The following is a 24,736-nucleotide window of genomic DNA, read 5'->3' on the forward strand; positions in this document are numbered from 1 at the left end:
CTATTCATTATCCCCGACCGTCCCAACCCTAACTGCCCAATATTGCTTGCTACTGATATGGCTGCATCTGCATCTGCATCTGCCAAGTACCTTAAATAACTTTGAGTATCATCCACCAACTCAATTCTGAGTACTTTCTGCTCTGCTGACTCCCGCCCAGCATCACATGGAGCCCTTCAAAATGTCCCAATTCGACGCCCGGCCATCACCATGCCATAAACCCCCGACCAGCAGCAACAGCAGCAGCAGTCAGTCAGTCCCTCAATGCAGTATCTTCTCATGAAACCCGCCTTTCTGTTGGCTGTCCTAGCGACAGCCACCACAGCGCCAACCTGGACCCAGATCATCTGGCACGACATTCAAGCTGCGACCAGCTGCACTGCCTGCGAGGTGACTGACTGACTGTTCATCCAGATTGTCATGGACCACGCTGATCTGCGCCCATAGACGCTGCTCAAATCACTTCAACAAGCATCTCAACTCGGTCCATCGACCCTCCAGACCATCCTCACCGATGTATGCATTTTAAGCAAGGTAAATAATAAATACTATACTACCCGTCTCCACCTCGGACATTTCACTAATCTTATCCTCCCAGATCCTCGACGCCGACTTCTGCACCGGACTCATAGCCTCCCAAGTCCCCAGCGCATACTATGTGCTTCGTCAACTGTCCATTCCGTCAGACACCGCGCAAACCTTTTGTGCCAGCGTGTTGGATTTGTGTCCGTATCCGCCGATTCCTCCTATCAACCTGACCTTCCCTCCTCCACCACTATATTTCCCTATCACCACCACCACCACCACCCAAGATAATAACAAAACTAACAATATAACCCTCCGAATCGCCCACATCACCGACACCCACGTCGACCTCCAATACACGCCCGGCACGAGCACCCACTGCCGCAAGCCCATCTGCTGCCGCCAATACCACGCCAACGATGCCCCAGGCCGGTCCAAAACTCCATGCTCAACCTGGGGAAGCCCACACTGCGATCCCCCTTTAAAACTACTACACAACATGCTCTCCACATTACAATCACAACAACCACACCTAACCCTGTTCACCGGCGACATTGTCGCCCACGACATCTGGAACACAAGCCAGGAATCAGTACTAGCAAGCTTCAACGCGACCAACTCCGCCCTCCACACCCTACTAAACAATCACCCAATCTACGCCTCCATCGGAAACCACGACACCCACCCCGTAAACTTCTTCCCAGGGAGTCCAAACATCCCCAAAGAACTAGTAGATGTAGAATGGACCTACACCGCACTAACCACCCACTGGAGAACCCTCCAAAACAACCCTACATTAAGAACTACTACCTCCGGCGCATACGCAACAACACATACCCTCCTCCCTCCCACATCACCCACACAAGAACAAACTACCCAACCTTCAACCCCAAAAATCAAAATAAAAATAATCTCCTACAACAGCAACCTCTACTACCGTCTCAACCTCCTCCTCTACACGACCCCTATGCCAGATGACCCACTGGCCCAGTTCACGTGGCTGATCGCCGAACTCCACACCGCGGAACAAGAAGGACATAAAGTCCTTTTGATAACGCATATCCCTATCTCGAGTAAAGATACTTTACCTGCGTATGCGAATTCCCTACGGGAAATACTCTATAGGTATAAGGATACGGTCGTGGGTGTGTTTTGTGGTCATGGACATGTTGATACGTTTGGGGTGTTTTATAGTTCTTCTCATTCTTCTGGTGGTGGTAGTAGTAGTAATGGGAGTGCTGGTAGTGATGGTGATAGTGATAGTGATAGTCATGAGAATCAGGGGCACCGGCAAGGGAAGATCACTGTGGAGAACAACAACAACAACAACGAGGTGACAGTGGAGAAAGGGGAAAGGGAAGAAGTGATAGGCGTGGGGATGATGGCGCCGGCGATGACGCCTACGTCGGGGTATTCTGCTTTTAGGGTGTATGATGTGCAGTTTAGCTGTGGTGGGGGTGGGTGGAAGGTATTGGATTTTGAGGAGTATATTGCGAGATTCCCTCAACATAGTCTTCAGGGGGATAGTGATGAAGATAGTAAGAGCACCACCACCACCACCACCACTAATAGGGGAAAAGGTGAGCCAGTATGGGTCAGGTATTACTCTGCTATGGAAGCTTATGGGAAGTATGTCTATCCTAATTGGGCTGGTACAGTTCCTAATGGCATTGGTGCTGGTGGCGGAGCTGACATTGGACCGCACTTCTGGGCGAAGCTGACGGATGTTATGGAGACGGATTGGAATGTTTAACCAGTATTGGGCGAGACGGACTAGGGGGTACAATGTCTTATTTTGTGGGAGGGGGTGTCGGGAGAAGGAGATTTGTCGCTTGAGAGGACAGGATTGTCAGTCTACAAGAGGGATGGACGATGACGATGGTCCTACGGATATGGGTGTGGAAGGAAGCGCTCTGGCAAGTTGGCTAAGACAGGTTCAACAGTCTTATTCTTCTTCTTCTTCTTCTTTCTCTTAATCATTCTAATCGTGATACATACACGTCAGTCATACTGCAGATAGATTCGTCCCCAGGACAATCTAAAGAATGTGTGTGTGCTAAGGTATAAACAAGAAATCAAAATCATCATATCTAAATCAGTCAATCAACGAGTGACAAGAAGGGTAAAATAATTCCGTTCCATCCCGGCCATCTACTCAATGTACCACTCTGCGCCCGTCAGGCGTCCCTCAGACTCGGTACCGAACTTCTTGAACAGCCTCTCCGACAGGTCGATCGACACATCGTCACAGCCCATGCACTTGTCCCAGACGGTGCCGTAGTCGGTCACACCGTTGTAGGTGATCTTCACGGTCTTACCGCAGTCGCTGTCTTGCATGATGCCATGGGGAAGCGCAACCACCATGTCGGTGTTGCCGTCGTTGGTGATGCCGCAGGATCCCAGTCCAGCCACGTAGTAGGTCAGATCACCCGTGCAAGGAGACCCAGAGGAGCAGCTACCGGAGTATCCACTGCTGCTGCCACTGCTACCACTGCTGCCGCTGGAGCTTGAGGCCGAGGTAGTGGCCGCAGCGGGAACGGTGGTGGTGGAGGGGGTCCAGGCGGGCTCTTGGCTGGTAGTGGAAGGAGTCCAGGCAGGCTCCCATTCAGTGGTGGAGCTGGAGCTGGTGGGGGCAGGAGTCCAGGCGGGTTCCCACTCACTGGTGGAAGTCGAAGTGGTGGAGGATGCGGGCTCGGGGGTCCAAGCAGCGCCCCAAGCGGTGGAGGTGGAGGTAGTGAAGGAAGAGGGCTGGTAGTTGACGGATTGCTCAGGCTGGCTGTTGCCGGGCACCTGGTATTGAGAGTCGGGGGTAGGGCTAGCGGCAGCGGATTCGGTAGGGGCAGCGCCATAGATGGTGGTGGTCACGTCGACAGTGGTCCAGACGACGGAGGTGACGGTCTGGTAAACAACTTCGGTTGAGCGCTTCTCAACAGGAGCTGCAGAGCCAAAGGCGGCAAAGAGAGTGCCGGCCAGGGCGAGAGACTTGGAAAGAGGGGCCATTGTAATGGATGTGAGTTGTTTGATATAGGATTGTGGTGGTTGTTTGGTGGAGTGATTTGCTTTTGGTTGACAATGTAGGGTCACTGTTTTCTTTTGGAAGGATTGATGCTCTGGTCGACAGAGGAGTCTAAGGAATGCGTACTGCACAGCAGTATAGAGCAAAAAACCCAAGGAATGAGGGTGGAAAGAAGGAATGACCGAGCGTCAAAGAGAGGACGGACTGTGAGGTGGAAGAGGAGAGGGAAAGAAGCAGGTGAGAAACGAAGGAGGGAGAGGGAGAGTATTTGTATTGGAATTGGAGCCAGTGGTATGTATGGATGGATGGATGTATGGTGTGTATGGTACCAATTGGTATTTGGGGGGAGTGAATCACCGTCGGGATCCACCGCACCAACAAGTAACAACACCAAAGAATCCATCTTCCTCTCCCTCAGTCTCTGTCTCTCAATCTCGCTCTCTCATGAATGAAGCCTAGACTCCACTTAGTCCAATTACTTTTTTGACCCCCCAGACCCACACTCTTTCTTTCCTCCCCCCCACCGCCAACAGCTCGTGAACCCTCGATCTCCGCCAATGCCCGTTAAGCCCTTCACTGCCCGACCCTCACCGGTCTTCCCAGGGCAATCTCGTCCTCCATGGTTGGCAGTGGTCGGGCGCGGCCCGGAACCAGCGCAGCATCCTCCTCGGTCTGATTGGGGAGCTCTCCCTCGTACCTGACGCAGCCATCTCATCGTACAGCTGTTACCTTGAAAGAAGCAAATAAAGAACACGAAAAAGAAAGTCAAAAAAATACTCTACTTCCAGGCACACAACCAATCTGGCAGGGTCTGATCGGAACCCTCGGGGTCAGGCCCAGTAGTTTGGCTGATTGGCGGTTCGCATTGACGCCAGTGTCTCACCAAGCCGTGCCTGGATGGCACAGACACCTCTCACTGGCTGAACTGGGGCCAGAGTGGGCAGTTGTTCTTCGGATTGACTTTTGAGTAGTCTGCTGGTGCGTTAGTTCAGCCACGCTCTACCGTTCCTTGCCTGCACTGACTTTTTGGTTGGGGAAATTGGGAGAAACCGCCTTTCAGCTGGAAGCGTGCGGTCATGTTGCCTGCATGGCTCTCTTTTCCGCTTCCTTCAGGGGGATCAGCGTGGCAATCCTTGGGTCGTTCCGCCCAAAAGGAGGGAAATGGGCGGTGCCTGACCACTAAGCCACTCGACACGAGAATACTAAATGGTCTTTGCCGAATACACACAAAAAGTCGAACTAGACTAGGCTGGACGGGACTGAAACTACAACAATCAGGTGCCGTCATCTGTTCAAGTCCAGGTTCAGGTTTCACCGGGCCGAATGTTGATGTGGCGAACTCGGCGGGTCTTGGAGCCCATCAAAGGGAACACGGCCTATTGAAGACCAAGTTGACGTGTCGCACATCCAGGCACCGACCAGTCACATCTCGTCAGCAGCATCTCCCCTTCGCTTTGTACACAGTCCATATTTCGTGTGGTGGGAGGAAAAGAGGGGAACCATCATTAGTGGCAGGGATGTTGCCCTGATCTGACTTTTTTTGCCCTACCGGTGGGCTACTGCAGGACAGTCCAGCCGCGTCCATTCGCAAAACGACTGTCTTATTCGGTTGTTTTGGTCTTTCTTTTCGCGCCGCTAATCTAATAGTGTGGTCTAGGCAGTCCAATCCTCGGGACGAACGCCACTGGTAGATGTGAAACACTTAATGGTGCTTTCGCACAATTAACAGTCAGATCCATCTGATGGATCTGAAATCTGAATATCAGGCGAGACGCCAAGCCAGCCAACCGGACTCTATCGCAGGGCTCCATCGTCCGTTTCATCCGTCACTCGCGTGGCTTGATCATCCACCGAGTACTACGGTGTATCTACTATCTAGACTGACTTATGATGTGTAGTGCTGATACTTTAGATTCTACCCCTCTATCCAGTCGCGTACAGAATATATTCAATGTACATTACATCATTAACAAAGATCAACATTGATTGAATGCAGCATTGATAAAAATGAAGCGGAGGATATTTCCGCATTCCACCGATCATTTCTATCAAATTCTCCATTCCAATCACCATTCCGATCGTCCTACCCGAAGTATCTCACAGAGTATCTTACTCAGAAGTATGTCCGACCTCCCATACTGTGTAAGTAAACATGCACATCCATACCATCACCACACCACCACCACCAACAATTACAGAAAAACAAAACAACCCCCAAATTAGTTGATACACCACAACATACAACACAATCCTTACCATCGTCATGTAGACTAGATAACATACAGGAATCTACTACAGACTATAGAAATAACAAACACCCTGAAACCAACACAACCCAGACACGACTACCAGATATAGCATAACCACCACCAAATACTACCTACTACTAATCCTTCAGTCCCATTCAATACACGGTCCAACCTGTCATCATCAGAGTTCCAACATCTACTACGTAGGAAAGGAGCTCAGCTCAACTTGCAGCCCCCAGATCCACCGCGCTGGTCAAACACACTAGCCCCCAATGTTACTCAACCCAGCCTTGTTCGGCCTCGGTTAGGTGCAGATACTCGTGGGGATAAATATGCTGGCGAGTAAGCTAAACTAATATCATGGTAGCTATGAAGGATGATGGAAAGGATGAGGATGAGAATAGTGTTGTTGGTAGGCGCAGGTACCCGTTCATTAAGTTGTTGGAATCTCGGAGTTGGATGGATAGTATAATCCATTCCTTATGGCAGCTACTACTGAAGTAGGTGAAGTAGCAATTAAGATCTATTTCCACTTACTTCAGGTACATACAGTATACTCAGTAAGTAGTAGTGAATACTAACCAATCAAACCATCTATACATATACACCCACTCAATAGAACAGTAAATAGTCAGTCAGTCAGTCAAGATAAGAATTCGCCAAGCTCCTACTCATAATTTCACGTATATTAACAGGCATCAGGGGTAGGGGAAATAGCCCCCTTGAATGAATTAATTGAATACCTGATTCTGAGGGTGTTGAATTGGCGCTTGCAGGGGTCTGCTACACTTAATGAACAGAAACATCCATAGTTACTTTAACTGCTAGTTACTGAAACGGCCCGATATGACTAAGATCTGACTGGAGTTGGATCTGTCACAGATTCATTGTAGATCATTAAATACATTGTTACATAACAAATGAGTGGGTTAATAGCTGAGCTACCTCACTGAGTAACTAGCTAACTAGTAACTCGCCAGTTAGACCATTAACGAATATATGACCATCCATGATTAATCATCTTCTGCACTGAACAAATAGCGAGAGCAGATTAGATAGGTGAAGTACGGAAAAGAAGAAGTCGAAGATGTCACCCACACCCACCACAGCCTTACCCTTCCCTCCCCACCCATGGAACCGACAACTTCCGAATCAACCAGCAAATAAGCTCAACATCTGACATCCACCACAACATACTATTCTACGTAGATAATCTCTAACATAGTCTAAATAACCTTTCCCTCCCAATAACCTTCTAGACTCTGCTCAACGTCATAGGAGGAAAGTCTATGATTCATCTGCATTCATGACTACAATATAAGAATGATTACCTACCTGCACATAACTATCCATTAACTGTTCTACTTCCTCCAAGGGAAATAAACTAATTGTATTCTGGACTTAAGTGATATTCACGAGTTGCTAACTCGTACGTATATCCCATCCCATCATTTTTATTCAAAAAGAAAAAGGCTCAATAATTGACGACAATGAAAATAGGAAGTTGAAACAAAATGGACTCCATCAAGAAGAACCTCGAAAACGCCAAGAACAAGGGCCAGGATTACTATAACCAGATGATGGGGCAGCAGCAGAGTATGTCGATTTCTCTTTCCTTTGTTATTGACTAGGGAGGATTTGAAGGGAAAATCGGAGTAATGCTAACGGAGATCCTCTGCTGGTATATAGACTCCGATGCCTCCCAGTACGCTCAAGACGCCAAGAACAAGGCCAACGAGGGCATGGATAAGACCAAGCAGACGGCTAAGGATTATATGCCCAATCAGGCGGGGGATCATTAAATCACCCGTACAGTTGGTATAGGCTGATAGGCTAGCTACTAAGGAATGAATATAATATAATATAGTCAGATAAATTTCCTATACCGAAGAAAACCATAACAGTAAATACAGTCATTTCCCATGAACCATGCGCAAGAAGCAAAAAGTATCCATCAATCTCGTGATATAATTACAACCCTGACGCCAAGACAATCAATCAAACCGGACCAGATCAGACAAGGAAAGAACACGAGGTATGTGCCTAACCCTGGCACATAATGCACGCCTCCTTGTTCTCAATGCTGCACTGGAGCACCTGCTGCGAGTAGATGTCGTTCTCGCGCTCTTCGCTCTCCTGCTGGCTGTCCTCCTCCTGAGGGCCGTTCTCCTGAGCGGAGGCATCAGCAGCAAGAGCCCGAGGGCTGCCGTTGGTGGAGCCGTTGACACCATTGACACCGTTCTCGCTGTGTCCGTTGACCGGGGCCTGGCCACGGGGAACAGCAGAGTACGTGCTGGAGGCAGCGCCGACAGCCCGCTTCTTGTACGCGGCATTGGTGCGGGCCACGTTGGTGTCCTCGACCTTGAGCTGCTCCTGGTCGACAGTGAACTGGATGGGCGCAGAGGCGGCCATCGTGCGCAGGTAGTACATGCCCGTCTTCAAACCCATCTTCCAGCCGGCAAAGTGCATGCTGGTGATCTTGCCCATGGTGGGCTCCTTCAGGTGGATGTTGAGGGACTGAGACTGGTCAATGAACGCACCACGGTCCGCAGCCATCTGCAGAATCGTCCGCTGGGAGATCTCCCACACCGTCTTGTACAGCGCCTTGATGTCACTGGGGATGTTGGGGATGTTCTGGACGGAACCACCCTCGGCAATGATGCGGTTCTTCATGTTGTCCGACCACAGGCCGAGGTCAACCAGGTCCTTCAGCAGCCAGGGGTTGACCACCTGGAACTCACCAGCCAAGACACGGCGGGAGTAGATGTTGGAGGTGTAAGGCTCGAAGCACTCGTTGAAGCCCAAGATCTGACTGGTACTGGCAGTGGGCATGGGAGCGACCAGCAAGCTGTTGCGGACACCAGTCTGGGCGATCTTAGCCTTGAGAGAGTCCCAGTCCCAGAGGTCAGTGGGAGTGCGGTCCCACATGTCGTACTGAAGGATACCCTGGGAGACAGGAGATCCCTCATAGGTCTCGTAAGTGCCGAACTCCTTGGCAAGATCGGACGAGGCGGTCAAACCAGCGTGGTAGATAGTCTCGAAGATCTGGATGTTCAGCTGTCTGGCCTCGGCCGAGTCGAAGGGCAGGCGCAGAGCGAGGAAAGCATCAGCCAGACCGTTGACACCCAGAGCAATGGGACGGTGACGGAAGTTGGACTTCTTGGCCTCCGGGACGGGGTAGTAGTTGATGTCGATGATCTTGTTCAGGTTACGGACCAAGACCTGGACAACCTCGTGGAGCTTGCCAAAGTCATACTCGCCGCGAGCAGCGTCGACGAAAGTAGGCAGAGCAAGGGACGCAAGGTTACAGACAGCAACCTCATCCGGAGCACTGTACTCAATGATCTCAGTGCAGAGGTTGGAGCTACGGATGGTTCCGAGGTTCTTCTGGTTGCTCTTCTTGTTGCAAGCATCCTTGTACAGCATGAAGGGGTTACCAGTCTCAGTCTGGGCCTCCAGAATAGCGTACCACAGCTTCTGGGCCTTGATGGTACGACGGCCACGGCCTTCCTTCTCATACCTACAATACTGTTAGCACGAGTCGACGATACACAACCCGACAAACTTACTTCTCGTAGAGAGCGTCGAACTCGTCACCGTAGACATCAGCCAAGCCAGGGGCTTCGTTGGGGCAGAACAGGGTCCAGTCACCGTTCGCCTCAACACGCTTCATGAACAGATCCGGGGTCCACAGGGCGTAGAACAGATCACGAGCTCTGACCTCCTCCTTACCGTGGTTCTTACGGAGATCCAGGAACTCAAAGACATCCGAGTGCCAGGGCTCAAGGTAGATGGCGAATGCACCGGGACGCTTGTTGCCACCCTGGTCAACGTATCTGGCAGTGTTGTTGAAGACACGAAGCATAGGAACAAGACCGTTGGAGGTACCGTTGGTACCACCAATGTAGGAGCCAGTAGAACGGATGCGGTGCACGTTCAGACCGATACCACCGGCCGTCTTGGAGATCATAGCGCAGGTCTTCAGAGTGTCGTAGATACCGTCAATGCTGTCCTCCTTCATGTCGACGAGGAAGCAAGAGGCGAGCTGGGGCTGGGGAGTACCAGCGTTGAACAGAGTCGGGGAGGCGTGAGTGAAGTACTTCTGAGACATCAAGTTGTAGGTCTCGATGGCCTTCTCAATGTCGCTGCCGTGGATACCAACGGCAACACGCATCAGCAGGTGCTGGGGACGCTCAGCCACCTTTCCGTTGATCCGCAACAGGTAGGACCGCTCCAAAGTCTTGAAACCGAAGAAGTTGTAGTTGAAATCACGGTCGTATACAATAGCCGAGTTGAGTTCATCGGCATGTTTCATAATTATTTCGTATGTCTCCTTTGATATCATTGGTGCAGGAGCATTGTTTTTGGGGTTGACATAGTGGTAGAGATCTGAGATGACCAACGAGAACTGCTTCTTGGTCTGCTTGTGGAGGTTGGAAACGGCGATACGGGCAGCGAGAATAGCGTAATCAGGGTGTGTGACAGTCATGTACGCAGCAGTTTCGGCAGCCTAAGTCGAATTATCAGCACTTGCTCTGCCAATTGTAGCGGCTGCAAACCTACCAGGTTATCGAGTTCAACGGTGGTGACACCCTGGTAGACACCAGAGATGACCTTCTGGGTAATGGCAGCGGCATCGACATGCTCGGGGTCAAGTCCGTAACACAGCCTCGACACACGAGCAGTGATCTTGTCGAACTGCACGCGTTCTTTGCGTCCGTCTGTATTCAAAGTTAGCACTGACGGTTGCAAGGGTGGCAAGTTCCATTCCGCTCATTAACGGGCATTCATTCCACCCAGAGCAGGAAATCTTGTATGACTCGTACTGACCTCTCTTGTAGACAAACATTTTGGACAGTGAGGTTATAGACAACGAGAAAAGAAACTAGAACAAAGGGTATATGGAAATAATATTAGGGTAGTAGAGAAAAGAAGGCTTGGATATGTATAAGAGAGGATTGAGAGGAGAAATCGTCACAGAAAGAATGTCCTGAAGACAGGAGCTGAGGGGAGGATGAGGAATGAGAGGAAAGAGAAGACGGAGGGGCAGAAAGATGGGAGGAGATATTTGATGTCGCCGGGGCAAACGCGTTACGGTGGATATCCACGCGAATTTTCGTGTTTGGACTAAATGGGTTGCCCTTTGCATACGAGCCCGTTGACTGGTGCGCCGCCAATCTTTGTCCGGCTGGCGGGAACGCGCGACGAGCGCAGTCACGTGTGAGTTTTCTTTCAGTTCACGCCACGTCCCTCAGCAACTGCCGGGCTTCTTACAAATCAGCTCCGAGCCTCGGACACCGTATATCCGTTTGCAGGATATGGTTTCCGCCGACCTTCGACTACGTACCATCATGATTTCCCATGCAACCTAAGCCCCACTAGGATATATTACGTATGAGCTTTCCGCCTCCCAGCGGGTTTACGGATGCCTACACCGGTGGAGAAGATGCGGTTAAAGTGACGCGGTCTGCGCCCAATATGTACTCAACATCATTGATGTCCAAGGGCTCAGAGCTTTGTTTGAGATAATATACGAAGCGGAATAACCGGATCTATAACGTCGCCGCAAATCCGACAAAAACAACGGCCGCAAACGCAGCAGCAGACGCGCCACGGTCAGCCGATCCCAACGAAATGGTCTGGTTAGGATGAGTGCTGGGACAAGCACTAGAGCTGGCATCGGGGACAAAGCTCGAAGTGGAGATACCGGTTGAACTAGCTATGACGGAGCTAGGCTTGGTCGGGCTGAAAAGAGCGGTGGAATGGGATGCGATGCCGGACGAGGTTGTTGGTAGGTATGCTGCATAAGTAGAGTCAAATGTCTCATCTTTGGCACAGCGTCATTCAAGTTCAAAACCTACCAATAGTGTAGCCTGCAGATGTGTGCAGGTGTCTTTTAACTGCTCCAGAGCCAACTGTCTCTCATCCCCGCAAAACTCCACGATCTTGGCCCAAACCTTGCCTACATTCGTCGCACAAATATTTTGGAGGTTATCAGAATCCGATTGAGACCTATACTGGGTTAGCAGGAGACCAAACTAAGTGCAGTGATCTCGCTGTCACAGTTATACCTCATGGCAGACACCAAACATGGCGGGGTCTGTGTAGCTACGCTGAGGCTCCCAAAGACCAGAAATGATACAAGGAAAGCGAAATGAGCGAACAACATGATGCTGTCGAGCTCTCAGAGCTCAAGCAACAAGCATATGAGAACCGGGTACGAGAAGGCAACAAAAGAACGTAATAACGAGGGATTATCCAAGCATTGGCTGGATGTAATGCAATTACAATAAAAGAGAGACTGCTGAGAAGCTAAAAGTGTCTATGGAGAAGTGACTAGGGAGGATAAGAGTGACCAGCGTACTGATATAAAGGAGAGTGAGGCCAGACCACTCCGCCCCATGAGGCATCGACCCTGCCGATCCATCCTTCATTTCGCTGCCGGGAGTTGAAGTCTTGGCCAATGGCCCGAAGACTCGGGTGGAGTCCGCCAGGGACCAGCTCGGCTAGCGCCCGGGCCTCACTCCTATCCTTCTAGTGGACATGAGGAATAGTTATTTGTATTCATGAGTTAATAGGTACTCGGACTGTATCTGATGAGCATGTTCTTAGCGTACCTCTTAATTGCCTCATTACTAAGTCGATGCATCATCTTCACCATCTTCCACAGTAGCCAGCTATTCACCAAACCTCATAATGCAATAGTCGCAACATCAGCAATACCAAGTGACCAATAATTATCACTTTAAAAAGCAGATACAAACTCACAATGACAACATCCTCACCTATATAATGAGTCCCAGGTAAGGAGCCTGCCTACTTCCGAACAAGCTGCATCTTCTGGAGGGAGATTTAGTACGATCCTTAAAGGGTAATATCTATAATCTAAGAGCAGTTTGCACTATTTCTAGGAAGGATCTTTCACCCTAAACCCTCAAAAGCCCGTAATAATCATAATCAGCAAGTCTCACCAATAGTCTAACTTCAGTAGACATTTAACGACTAGGGAAGGGATCCTCTGCATCTGCCCTTGCGGCAAATGCAATACAAACTGTAACACTGCTTTGCAGCCTTGGTTTCGACATTCAATATGGCAATTGAGCAGGTAATGCTAAATTTCAGGGAAAGTGATATGTGTGTGTGCTGGTGCTGCATGGTTGCTTGTAACTAGGTGTATAACGGAGAATCTGCATACCCACATACAACGGTAAATTGATCTGGTCAGGAAGTTGTCCCTTCTTTTCCAGCCACATACAAGCAGATAAAGTGGTGTAACTCTATTAGAAAAAGCATGTTCTTCTTCTGGTATATTCCCTAAAATCTCAAATTTATTGCAGGCTGTAGCGCTTCAGGGTGGATTCGGATCGGTGGGTATTTCTGCCCATCGTGGAGGCATATAGCAAGCGTGGTAGTGGGTTACTTTTCAACAAAGTCTGGAATTTCCCAGAGGGGGTGTATGACTGGGCTGTGTTGGGAGTTTCAGGTTACGTTTCCTTCTCGAGAACCCTCGACTCATATTGAGTGTACTTTGTCCAGCTAGTCTATTTTTTGGAACTTGGGGTAGGATACTAGAGGGTGATTATTGTTCTTGACTAAGTTTGGTAGGGGCGAAAGGTGTATAGAGCAGATGTAGCCATTTGGATATGGGGTCAGGATGCCGGTATCAATACTATTCTTTTTGGTTTGACAAGTGCAAGGATGCTCGATTTCAAAGAGGTAGTAAATTCTTTCTCCAATGTTCATTCAAATGCAAGTCTTCAATTGCTAATGATCTCTCCATGCATGTCGTATATCCAAGAGTCTGGGTAATCATAAGTATAAGTCTAGTAAACAGCGAGTCTTGACCAGCGTCTATAACTCTAAAATCTCCATCCACCCAAATGTCCCACTCACGCATCCCACGCAGGATCATACTGACTGACAACCAGTTCTTGCAAATCCAATCGATAATCAACAATCTCCTTCCCATTGACCAAATCATTCTCCAAGACTCTCTTCTCCGCCTCTGCCTCATCCCTCGCAATTCCAGCCTTAACATGCCTCCTAATTAACCGGTTCTTCGCAACCTCGAAATCCACCTCCACAAACCACAACTCATCCATCAACTCCGCCGCGCGATTCCACGGCTCCTTGTTCAAACTCAAGTAATTCCCCTCGAAGAATATCACCCGACACGACGCCGGGATCAATATATCGTCATCAACTGGGTCCTTTACTGCATGATCAAAGCTCGGTGCATACAGACTCTGCGTCTCGGGCGTCACCTGCTCCCGCAGCGCCCGGACCAGCTGCAGAAACTTCTCCCCGTCAAAGGTGAATGCTGCGCCGCGGCGCGCGATGGCATACGCCGGGTCGGGCATCTCGGATAGTTGTGCCCGGGTTAGATGGTAGCCGTCCATGGGCACGTTGGTTGCGACTTGTGGTGATTCGGGGTGTTGCGTTAGGTAGCGCCGATTGATGCGGTTGGCCATCATGGTAGCCAGTTCTGTCTTGCCTGAGCCGGGTATCCCGCTGATGGCGATTAATAGGCGGGTGTCTTTGGGTGTGGATTGGAATTTGTCTGGGGAAAGCTGGTTAGTTTTTTGCGGGGATGATGGGGTGCTGATTGCGGAGCATTGTTGCCCTCCTTCGTCCGGGGAAAAGATAGATGACTTACTCCAGATTTTATCGACTAGTCGGCTCACTTGGTCGTCCATTATTGGTGTGTGTATTATTTATAGGGGGAAATAGATACGAAGAAAGTGATCTGGGGAAGAAGGTATTATATGGATTCAAGGACAGAGATCCGTGGTCCCGTGCATGCAAAGATTGGGACGCTTTTGAAGAGCGGAAGATGGTGGATGGGAGTTAAGAGATTTGCTATGGGGAAACCAGATCGGAGAGACACTTCCTCGGTACCTGTACCGAGCGATGGGCGACAAACAGGAGGATGGCAGTTCTGGGAGACAGCGAGAAGCTCCGACGGCGGGCTCGATGGGATAAATAAGTCGGCGGGGCTTGTCGTCAGAGTGGGGGCTCGCGATCGCATTGACTCCGGCCGGGCCAGCGATAGTGAGATACGTCACAGGGGACCGGCTAACTTATCAGGCACCGTGTGGTTATACTTTGTAGGCTCTGAATGAAGTACACTCGGCATGTTATATGGTATTGTTTGTATATCTTAAGATTCCAGCTGGTGGAGCATAGATGGTAATGCTTATGTGGGATATTCAAACGCCGTTTCTCACTGCCATTCAAGGAACAACTGGTCAATGCATGAGGTCACATGTCCACGGCTAACAGCAACTTGAAGTTATCTCATCCCAGGCTAAGCTGATACGACTCCTACTATTTCCTATATCATGATTAAATCACACCAAATGACATTGGGCAAGCCAGGTTATATGAGTACAATATGTGCCCGGATATGCACTTTAGATCAATTCCATCTCATAATGGGTAATTCCCGTCCATAACTGATTCAGCCGATTGACCCTGGCTGAGACACCATAACGCCAAACAAGAGACCCCCGCTAAGAACAACTCGAAACCACAAGCATCCCCAAAATGACCTATTAACTAAATTCTCGGTATCTAACACAGTGACAGAAAGGTACATGATCACCTCGACCTGAGCGGTCCATCCACGCTATCAGTGTCGTTAGTGTCATCATTCGCGCCGAGCCGGCGGCCAAGGGTGCGGGACAGTCCAGCTGCCGCCCACCATTCTTCGGGGATATCCTCGCGACGCGCAAGTCGATCTAAGATGGCTTGCATCTGCTGCAGGTCTGGATCGGTAGAAGTAGAAGAGGAATCGGAAAAAGCAAAGGAGATGGTAGGGATAGGAGGATGGTTGCTCATGGTTGACTGGAGATGCTGAGCACGTCTCAGTGACTCCATCTGGCGAACACGACGGTAGCGGCGGAACAGTGCGTTGGAAGAGATCCCTGTTTCGGAATCGCTGTCGGAATCGCTGGAGCTTGAATAGTCACAGGGATTTAAGAACTCGGGGTATGGATCAAGAACCATCTGGACAGTGCCCGTGCCCGTGCCTGATTCCATAGGGTTCGACATCTGCAGCGAGGTTGCCGAACTTGTGGATGTCCCGACGGTAGAAGCATTCGTTCCAGAAGCCGATGCGGACGTGAAGGACGAATCAGCACTAGGAAGATTGGTATCCGGCGTGATCGTGGTAAGGAGAGTCTCCCATGCATCGTTGGCATGATCGTCATCGGGACTCAGACTTCTCTGTCGGTCGCCAAGACCATCAATAGCCGACTCGCGGTTGGGACGATTCGCCTCGTTGATCGATCGTTCACCGACACGTCGCAGGGTAGGGAAGCCCGCCGAGATCGAAATATCGCTTCCAAGACCATCGGGTCGAAGGAATGGGGATAGACGAGCAGCTTCTGGGCGCGCTTGGGGAGACGCAGTCCTATGGTATGCAATCGCAGGAGCAAAACGCGGTGTGAACTGGGGATGAGTCTGGTCAGGCCGGTTGGTTGTGTCATCACCCGGCGATGGACGATTGTATAAATCGGGCAGGGCCGAGCTGCGCGGTATCCTCAATCGCTGACCAGGCCGCCCATGACGGAGCGCATCGCTCAGCAGTCGCTGGCCGGCTTCGCGTCTATCGGAATCCAGGAGACCACGGGCCAGGTCGAACGGGTCGTCGGCGCTGCTAGAGTTCGAAAGCGGAGAGCGCACATGACGCTGAAGACCATTCGCCTCACGCTCAATCTCATCTACTAGCGGACGAGGGAAAGGCGACCGGAGGGTTGCGCTGCGCAAGGCGGAGCCGCCATAGCGCGAGGGACGACGAATACTAGCCTGGCGACGAATTGCGGAGCGCGCAGTGGCACACGGGTCTTTGACGGGATTGTTCTTCGGAGCATCTGCGGAGGACTCGCAGAACAGTCTGCATCATGTCAGTCAGATATGACAGCCGTTCCGTGCGCTCTTGGCCGCCGGAGTCGCGCGTAGAATCCCGACAGCGGCGAGAGTTGTGTAGGGTAAGAAATTGTGGACTCACGGAATACCCATGGCTACAGAGGATGAGAAAAGAAAGGATAGGGAGCGACAGTCAAGGCAGGAAGGGAGATCAAGGAAAGAAGCCGCATCCAGAAGTAGCGTGAAGTGACGCGAGTCCTTAAATGGAGAGGGCCAGATTGCGGGGACAGCGACCAGGGCGATGTGTTGATGGAGAAACGGCGAGATTTGGTTTTCCTCGTAAGGGTAAAAAGCGGAGGCGAAGAGATTTCGCGCCTGAGGCTTGCGGTCGTAGCGCCGCGGGTTGGCCTGAGGGAAACATTGGCGGATTCTGGGTGGCTGGGAGAACCGGTGGTGGCGCCCTAATGATCATCCGCGTACAATCTGGTACAGCGCCTAAAGGTCGAAGGGAGGGAAGAGTGAATGATCAATGAGTTGTCAATTGAGATGAATCGTGACCACTGAATGTTTCACTGACAATGACATTGATCACAATGCGGTGATTGACTTATTCCATGGATCAACTTCGAGTATACTCCCTCAGCGTTACTCTGCCAGATTGATACCATTACCTGGATTATTGTCCCTCCGACTGGGGTATTACGTACGGCAACGACCGCTTCCGGCCTCGGCTCTCCATGCCTTAGGCATTAATCCTTATCGGTCGGCACCTGACAGCTCCCCGATGATTATCTTACCCGAATCCCGCGGGCAACTCAGATCGGCGCAAGTTTTCTGGAGGTCAAATAGATAACACACTTTTCCCCTCCATGACCACCTCGTCCCTCATCTTCCTCTGATCATGAGGATTGGTCCTTTTCAACTATCAATCATCACATACTCGGAGGGATGATTGAGCTCGGTCTTAGTCGCATAGTCCGCCTTCTCCAGCAGACGCCGCTGACTTGGAAGGCAATCCATATAGCTGGCACTAATGGCAAAGGGTCCATCAGCGCTTATCTTTCCCACCTGTTGTCGACGGGTGGTGTTCGCTGTGGCCGTTTCACCTCCCCGCATCTGATTGATCGTTGGGACTGCATCACAATCGGCGAGAAGGTCGTCCAAGAGTCACTCTTCCGGCAGATCGAAGCTAGAGTCAAGCTTCGAGATCAGACGCTGGGAATCGGTGCGAGCGAGTTTGAGCTACTGACTGCGACTGCATTCGAGATATTCAATCATGAGCGCGTTGACATTGGGGTGGTGGAGGTGGGCATGGGCGGTCGCCTGGACGCAACGAACATCCTGACCGACGTCTTGGTCTCCGTCATCGCAAAGATAGGCCTGGACCATCAGTTCCTCCTCGGCGATACTATCGAAGAAATTGCAAGGGAAAAGGCTGGAATCATGAAATCGGGTGTTCCATGTGTTGTAGACGGTACCAATTCGCCTGAAGTGCTCCGAACCCTCGAAGACCACATCAAGGAACTCGGCATCAACGCAATCTTCACACGCCCCGATACTCCAGAGTATCACTCCCCATCGCTCGGTCGGCTCTTTGCTACACTCGATCTCCTACCTCACCAGCGAGCGAACATGTCCTGTGCGGTTTCGGCCTTGAAACTTGCTCTGTCTCGATTCCGTCCCGAAATCGACGTCGATGTGCTCGTTCCACAACTGTCAAAAGTCGAGTGGCCGGCGCGCCTACAAAAGCTTGTTCTGAAACCATTGGCAGATCGTGAAGAGCCTGTTCTGCTGGATGGTGCCCACAATACTCAGTCGGCGGAGGTTCTCGGAGAGTATGTGGATTACAAACTTCGTCCGCAAGGTACGAACGTCACCTGGGTTATCGCGGCCTCCCGCGGTAAGGATATAGAATCCTTGTTTCATTCTATAATCAAGGCGGGCGATCGAGTAGCAATCACTGCGTTCGGACCCGTGGATGGCATGCCCTGGGTCAAGGCCAATGATCCAGAAGAGGTGGCTTCATGTGTCCGATCAATCGCGGGTATTGGACAAGTGCAAACCTTTGGCGAAGACATTTCCGGCGCTATCCATTGGGCTTGTGAACAAGCTAGTGGCGGCCCATTGGTCATTGCTGGCAGCCTCTACCTGGCATCGGATGTTCTACGTCTCCTCCGGGAAGCACAAAAGCAATTATAAGTCATGGCACCAAGACCAATGGTCTTTCCTGACAGAGATACCCTTTTCCATCCGCAGCGTTTTGGCGTATCTGTAAGTATATAAGCATTACATTAGTTAGTTTAACGGAAGTGCATTTCCTGTTCCGAGGACCTAATTCTGTAAAGCACCAATGCGCAAACCAAACTTGCGACCTGCATATATACCGTGCAGCACTACATTGCAGTAAGAAAAACACATCAATAACATGCTACGAGTTGCAGAGGAGTAATTGCACAGCTCGCATCATAGCGGGTGTAAGTTGATACGGTGATAAGGCTGATCGGAGATCCAGCAGCGGCCGGGCGCTGCGTCATGGCCTAAGCCAGCTGGTGGTGGTCTGTGGGGAACAAGAGAAAAGGAAAGTTCAAAACACCCGCCTGTCCTGCATTTGCTCCGGCAGGCACAGCAGTCCGTGACTTTTCGTCGGTCCTTTCGCAAGCATCTGGTTGGATTTCCGTGAGTCTTTCTGACGAGCGGACGATTGGATTTGCTTTTCTGGAGAGGAAATTCGATGTGTAGAGACGCGTTGAACCGGACGCGGCTCTCTCTTGACTGCGAAGACAAAGATCGTTCCTGTATGTTTTTTTCTCTTTCGTCTGAATCCACCATGAGATCATGCCATACTTTCTGCGGAGTTCAGCGCAGAATTCATCTTCCTGCTGCATCTTATAATGTGTCTGAAACCTACTAACAAGATCTCTTCTGTCTGGATAAATAGTTCGTGCTGACATGAACGATCCGATCGGTTCTCTGGCGCCTGCCTTTTCTTCACCTTCCCTCGTCGTCTAAGCCTACAGTTGTCGGAATTCGAGTGCATCCAGCTGTTGAGTGTCCTTCTAAACAAACAGCGAAAAGGGGACCTCGATCCACCCGCTGCGCGACCATGGTTTCCCGGTCCAGCGAAGCCAGTGAGGGGCCGCCGCCACCTTCCAAGGCCTCCGGCACTCCAGCCAAAACGCGACTGTCGAGACTCAACTCCAGCCCGGCCAAACAAGACAAACCGAAGGATGATAGGGTTGTCAAATCGTCTGCTAAGGATGTCGCGGAGCTTAAGGACTATGTATGGATGACGGCTTTCCCTGGTTCCCGTGATGGGAGTGGCTAATGGTGACTGAATGTAGCAATTGGGCGACTGCCTGGGTAAAGGCGCCTTTGGGTCGGTCTACCGGGCCCTGAATTGGAATACCGGGGAAACTGTCGCTGTGAAGCAGATTAAATTGGTGGATCTGCCGAAAAGTGAACTACGAGTGATTATGGTAATATCCCTCTCCGGTCGCCGCTTGTCGGGTCGCTGTCTGCTAACGCCGAGTGTTACAGTTGGAAATCGATCTTTTGAAGAACCTAGATGTGAGATGCGACATCCGATCATGTCCCTTGTCACCCGAACTGACCTCCTGTGATTGTAGCATCCCAATATTGTGAAGTATCAGGGGTTCGTGAAGTCTGCGGAAACTCTAAATATCATTCTTGAGTATGTACCTTCGCATTGATTGCTGAAGCCATGATCAGCGTAGCTGACGAGACAGATACTGTGAGAATGGCTCTTTACACTCGATCGCAAAGAACTTTGGGCGTTTCCCAGAAAACCTGGTCGGTCTCTACATGTCTCAGGTGCTCCATGGTCTCTTATATTTGCACGAGCAAGGTGTCATTCATCGAGACATCAAAGGAGCCAATATCCTTACAACGAAAGAAGGTCTGGTCAAGCTTGCAGATTTTGGTGTGGCCAGCAGGACCACTGGGCTTAGCGAGTCCAGCGTCGTTGGGACGCCGTATTGGATGGCTCCGGAGGTAATTGAACTTTCTGGTGCGACGACAGCTTCAGATATTTGGAGTCTTGGTTGTACCGTGATCGAGCTTCTGGAGGGTAAGCCTCCTTACTACAATCTCCAACCTATGCCGGCTCTATTCCGCATTGTCAATGATGACCACCCTCCCCTTCCTCAGGGTGCTTCTCCGGTCAGTTTCCTGCCCTTTTCTCCGTTCTCAATATCTCATTAGGATCCAGGCTGTCAAAGACTTCTTGATGCAATGCTTCCAAAAAGATCCCAATCTTCGTGTTTCCGCCAGGAAGCTCCTTAAACACCCATGGATTGTCAACGCTCGCAGGTCCGATTCCGTGGTTCCCAAGAAATCCACCGAGTATGAGGAAGCAGTCAAGAGCGTTCAGGAGTGGAACGAAGCCCTCCGTTCTCCGGACACTGGAACCCTGCGGAAGCCGTACAGATACGACGCTCAAGGTGCTGCTCTGCGCCCCGAAATGGCTCCATCTCGATATACACCAACCAAGGATATTCTTCCCAGCCCGGTGTCCAAGCATGTGACAGATCGGTTCCGCTCGCCGGACTCCACGGAAGAAGACAATTGGGACGATGACTTTGCTACTGCTATCTCTCCCAGCGCGCTGCAGCTTCCTCACCTCCGACCACAGGACAATTTTGGCGGAATGCTTTCCTCTGAAAAGCTGAAGGCGTTTGCATCCCTAGATGGTACAGTGTTGAAGTCAGAAGACGGCTTTGATGACTTCGATGATCCTTTCTCTCAACAGCCCGGTGAATCAGATCCTCTTCGGACCATTCGGCCTTACTCGGCCAAACCGACCGGGATGGAGAACATGTCACAGCAGACAAAACCCACATTAACTGCGATGCACCACAATGTACCTGTTCTGAAGACCCCTGTGCCACCATTAAGACCGCAGCGCCCGACATCGTATTTCAAAGAGAACTCGGTTGAAGACTACTCCGACCTCATCTCTGCAAATGAAGATATCTTGGATGATAAGCTCAGTGCTTTCCAGGTAAGCATTTCCCCTACTGTCTTAGAAGTGTGCGTCTTCTTATGCGTCTCAGGATATCGACGAAGAGGGCAGCGATATATCGATCCCTTCGCCCTCAAAGGAGGTAGTCCGGTATCAGGCGTCACCGGATCGTGATGAAGATCACCAGCCGCAGCTTAGAAAACGGATATCTGTCAAGCGCCACCGATCAGCAATAGAAATACAAAAGTTCGCAGAAAATGAGCGAGACGAAGACTTTTCTGACATTCTAGGAGCTGATGAGGTTGCCTTGGATAAGCCCGAAAGCGATGAGGGCTCAGATCGGAGTACGCTGATGTTGAACTCCAAGCTATCGAACAATTCATGGCTTGGCGATCAAGATGATGAGGATGATCCGTTCGCCCAGCTTGAAGAAGGACTCGATGAGGTGGATCTGGAAGCCAACATCGCGCGTGACAAATACGCACGTCTACGGGGTCAAGTCGAGGGTCTTGTCAGCTCTCTGAAGACATCTCAAGATGAAGATGTGCTAGGGGAGATCTCCGAGCAACTACTAACCGTGTTCTGTGACCTGCCAGAGACGAAGAACATCATCATTAGCGCACACGGGATGCTACCGATCTTGGAAATCCTTGACATCTGCCGTCGGCGCGACATTATTCTGTGCTTGTTGCGGATTGTCAACGCCATCATTTTCAATGACTATGAAATTCAAGAAAATCTCTGTTTCGTCGGAGGTATTCCAATCATAAATGAGTTTGCCTCCAAAAAATACCCGAGAGAGATTCGACTAGAAGCAGCGGCCTTTGTGCAGCAGATGTATCAAACATCTACTCTTACCCTCCAGATGTTCGTCAGTGCTGGTGGTCTCAACGTATTGGTCGAGTTCTTGGAAGATGACTACGAAGATGAACGCGACCTCGTTCTCATTGGGGTGAACGGTATCTGGAGCGTTTTTGATTTACAGGTATGCTTTCGACTGCAGATTAACCTGCTTGTTCAGACGCTGACTCGGTTTAGGGTTCGACGCCGAAAAATGATTTCTGCAGGATTCTATCGCGCAATTCTGTCTTGGATCCTTTGTCACTTGTTTTGAGCCGAGTCTTGGACGAAGAAGGAGAATTGGCAGAAATCGTGGAAGGCCGGATAGCCAACATCTTTTTCATTTTCTCGCAGGCCGAGAATCATGTCAAGGAAATGGTTGCTGAGCGAACAGTTCTGCACAGTAAGGCATCGAGTATACCATTCAAAACACTCCGCTAATCTGTCTCAGGGGTCCTGAAAGAGCTGAAGCGGATGACACCCGCCCACCAGATCACTATGTTGAAGTTTATCAAGAACCTGTCCATGCTTTCAACAACTCTCGACTCGCTTCAGAACTCCAACGCCATCGACGTGCTTACGGACTTGCTGAGGTCGACGATCAAACGGCCGCACTTCCGGGAAGTCAGCAACCAGATTCTCAACACTATCTACAACATGTGTCGTCTGAACAAGTCCCGCCAGGAGGATGCTGCTCTGAATGGCATAGTACCGCTTCTTCAGAAGATTGTGAAGACCGAGCGGCCGCTCAAAGAGTTTGCGTTGCCGATTCTTTGCGACATGGCGCATTCAGGAAAGGTGGGACGGCGCGAACTATGGCGCAACAAGGGTCTGGCTTTCTACATCTCTCTGCTGTCGGACCCGTACTGGCAGGTGACCGCATTGGATGCTATATTTACTTGGTATGTGTCGGCGCCATGTGTAGTGACAAACCGATCTAACTCTTTGGCAGGCTCCAGGAAGAAACGGCCAAGGTAGAGGAACACCTCTTGGATAACCGCTACGACAAGATGTCATTTACGGATTCCATTGTCAGGTGCTTAACGATTTCCAAGGCGAACGCCTTCGAGAACATTCTCGAGCCCCTGCAAAAGCTTCTGAGACTGAGTCCGCCTATTGCCTCGACGTTTGCGCGTCCTGATCTCTTCACGAGGCTAGGGCAGAAACTACATCATAACAAGGCCGCTGTTCGGCTGAACCTCTTGCGTATTATCTCGAGCATCTGCGATTCGAGTGAAGAACAAGGTGGCCTTCTTGCGAAATATGGACTTTTGGAAGCAATCCGGGAATTGGAGCATGACCCGGCCATCCTGGTCAGAGACATGGCTGGCAAGCTGATCCAATCCAATGAGCGCAGTGAATCGTTCAGTCTCGAGAAGCGCAAGCCTGGGATGAGGCGCAAGAGCACGTCTACCACGCCCCCAGGCTACCTTGCAAACCAGTCCGCCCCAGCCACCCCACAGATCAATCGGTTCAATCAACCCAAGGCTTATTTCGATGGACGGGAAAGCCAGCGACACCCGCGGCCCTCTCTCAGCAGCTCGGCTCTGGCATTACGACCAGGCAGCAGGGATGGCACTAGCCCCGCTCTGTCAGCTGGGCTCAGCAGCAGTGCCGGCCCGTCGAGGAACAGACTGTCGCGAGGAGTGGCTAACAGGCTATCACAAGTAGAGCTCCTGGCCGAGGAGGAGACTCGACCGTCGAGTTCACTCTCCCGTCGACGTTCCATCCTTCCTCAACGCCGACGACCCACGCATGCTGATTCTGACTGGGCGTCTTAGCGGACCTCATGCTGGGCCGAGGTGCGGTGATTGGCTCATATGTAGACAGGAGGCTCTGGAAGGAGATGGATACATTGTATTTGCATTGCATAGGATTGGAGTACTGGGTTTGTTTGTGAATTGCTTTGACTGTGTATACACATTCATTTGTCGATGTGCTTTCAGGCGGAGATGGGATCTCTCTCAGGCTGGTATTCGGGGTACAGGAAGACGGAACTGTCAGGGAGGGGAATGACCCATGTAGATAATCATGGATAACATACGAGTGCGATTTTATGTTTTTCTTTTCGAACTTCGTGTAAAAATTACTCCTGACTTACAGTTAGTAGTTCACACGCTGTAAGGGCAATCCCGAAGTGGCGGCCAAACGGGGCTGATCGGCTTCCGACGCAAGAAGTGCGACGAAAATGCGCCGCGGCGGCCAACCAGTGAACTTCTCCGCCGCATCCTCCCTCCTCCCTCCTCATCCTCCTCC

The 24,736-nt window shown here is 50.8% G+C and overlaps 10 protein-coding genes across 10 annotated transcripts; 4 read left to right on the forward strand and 6 right to left on the reverse strand.

Moving 5' to 3' along the window:
* Positions 1-264: 264 nt before the first annotated feature.
* AKAW2_51136S (uncharacterized protein) lies at positions 265-2,278 on the forward strand (the record flags this gene model as incomplete). Its single annotated transcript, XM_041691031.1, has 3 exons — positions 265-390; positions 448-534; positions 599-2,278. 3 exons carry the CDS (start codon positions 265-267, stop codon positions 2,276-2,278), a joined length of 1,893 nt encoding a protein of 630 aa, XP_041544557.1.
* Positions 2,279-2,676: 398 nt separating this feature from the next.
* On the reverse strand, positions 2,677-3,525 carry AKAW2_51137A (RlpA-like double-psi beta-barrel domain-containing protein; the record flags this gene model as incomplete). Its single annotated transcript, XM_041691032.1, has 1 exon — positions 2,677-3,525. The coding sequence occupies one exon, from the start codon at positions 3,523-3,525 to the stop codon at positions 2,677-2,679; it is 849 nt and encodes a 282-aa protein (XP_041544558.1).
* An 80-nt stretch (positions 3,526-3,605) lies between these two features.
* Positions 3,606-3,944, reverse strand: AKAW2_51138A (uncharacterized protein; the record flags this gene model as incomplete). The annotated part of the gene is made up of 1 exon (XM_041691033.1): positions 3,606-3,944. The coding sequence occupies one exon, from the start codon at positions 3,942-3,944 to the stop codon at positions 3,606-3,608; it is 339 nt and encodes a 112-aa protein (XP_041544559.1).
* Positions 3,945-7,304: 3,360 nt separating this feature from the next.
* AKAW2_51139S (uncharacterized protein) lies at positions 7,305-7,592 on the forward strand (the record flags this gene model as incomplete). Its single annotated transcript, XM_041691035.1, has 2 exons — positions 7,305-7,386; positions 7,480-7,592. The coding sequence occupies 2 exons, from the start codon at positions 7,305-7,307 to the stop codon at positions 7,590-7,592; spliced, it is 195 nt and encodes a 64-aa protein (XP_041544560.1).
* Positions 7,593-7,833: 241 nt separating this feature from the next.
* RNR1 (ribonucleotide-diphosphate reductase subunit RNR1) lies at positions 7,834-10,639 on the reverse strand (the record flags this gene model as incomplete). The annotated part of the gene is made up of 4 exons (XM_041691036.1): positions 7,834-9,310; positions 9,360-10,300; positions 10,354-10,511; positions 10,621-10,639. The coding sequence occupies 4 exons, from the start codon at positions 10,637-10,639 to the stop codon at positions 7,834-7,836; spliced, it is 2,595 nt and encodes an 864-aa protein (XP_041544561.1).
* Positions 10,640-11,630: 991 nt separating this feature from the next.
* AKAW2_51141A (putative GPI anchored cell wall protein) lies at positions 11,631-11,959 on the reverse strand (the record flags this gene model as incomplete). Its single annotated transcript, XM_041691037.1, has 2 exons — positions 11,631-11,802; positions 11,862-11,959. The coding sequence occupies 2 exons, from the start codon at positions 11,957-11,959 to the stop codon at positions 11,631-11,633; spliced, it is 270 nt and encodes an 89-aa protein (XP_041544562.1).
* A 1,720-nt stretch (positions 11,960-13,679) lies between these two features.
* On the reverse strand, positions 13,680-14,486 carry AKAW2_51142A (kinase-related protein; the record flags this gene model as incomplete). The annotated part of the gene is made up of 2 exons (XM_041691038.1): positions 13,680-14,350; positions 14,447-14,486. The coding sequence occupies 2 exons, from the start codon at positions 14,484-14,486 to the stop codon at positions 13,680-13,682; spliced, it is 711 nt and encodes a 236-aa protein (XP_041544563.1).
* A 904-nt stretch (positions 14,487-15,390) lies between these two features.
* Positions 15,391-16,812, reverse strand: AKAW2_51143A (uncharacterized protein; the record flags this gene model as incomplete). Its single annotated transcript, XM_041691039.1, has 2 exons — positions 15,391-16,687; positions 16,802-16,812. 2 exons carry the CDS (start codon positions 16,810-16,812, stop codon positions 15,391-15,393), a joined length of 1,308 nt encoding a protein of 435 aa, XP_041544564.1.
* A 795-nt stretch (positions 16,813-17,607) lies between these two features.
* FOL3 (dihydrofolate synthase) lies at positions 17,608-18,858 on the forward strand (the record flags this gene model as incomplete). Its single annotated transcript, XM_041691040.1, has 1 exon — positions 17,608-18,858. The coding sequence occupies one exon, from the start codon at positions 17,608-17,610 to the stop codon at positions 18,856-18,858; it is 1,251 nt and encodes a 416-aa protein (XP_041544565.1).
* A 904-nt stretch (positions 18,859-19,762) lies between these two features.
* AKAW2_51145S (serine/threonine-protein kinase) lies at positions 19,763-24,261 on the forward strand (the record flags this gene model as incomplete). The annotated part of the gene is made up of 10 exons (XM_041691041.1): positions 19,763-19,939; positions 20,001-20,135; positions 20,197-20,226; positions 20,286-20,350; positions 20,406-20,838; positions 20,888-21,679; positions 21,732-22,625; positions 22,679-22,883; positions 22,932-23,382; positions 23,433-24,261. The coding sequence occupies 10 exons, from the start codon at positions 19,763-19,765 to the stop codon at positions 24,259-24,261; spliced, it is 4,011 nt and encodes a 1,336-aa protein (XP_041544566.1).
* Positions 24,262-24,736: the final 475 nt, after the last annotated feature.

The sequence above is a fragment of the Aspergillus luchuensis genome, chromosome 5, assembly GCF_016861625.1.
Source record: "Aspergillus luchuensis IFO 4308 DNA, chromosome 5, nearly complete sequence".
NCBI lineage: Eukaryota > Fungi > Ascomycota > Eurotiomycetes > Eurotiales > Aspergillaceae > Aspergillus > Aspergillus luchuensis.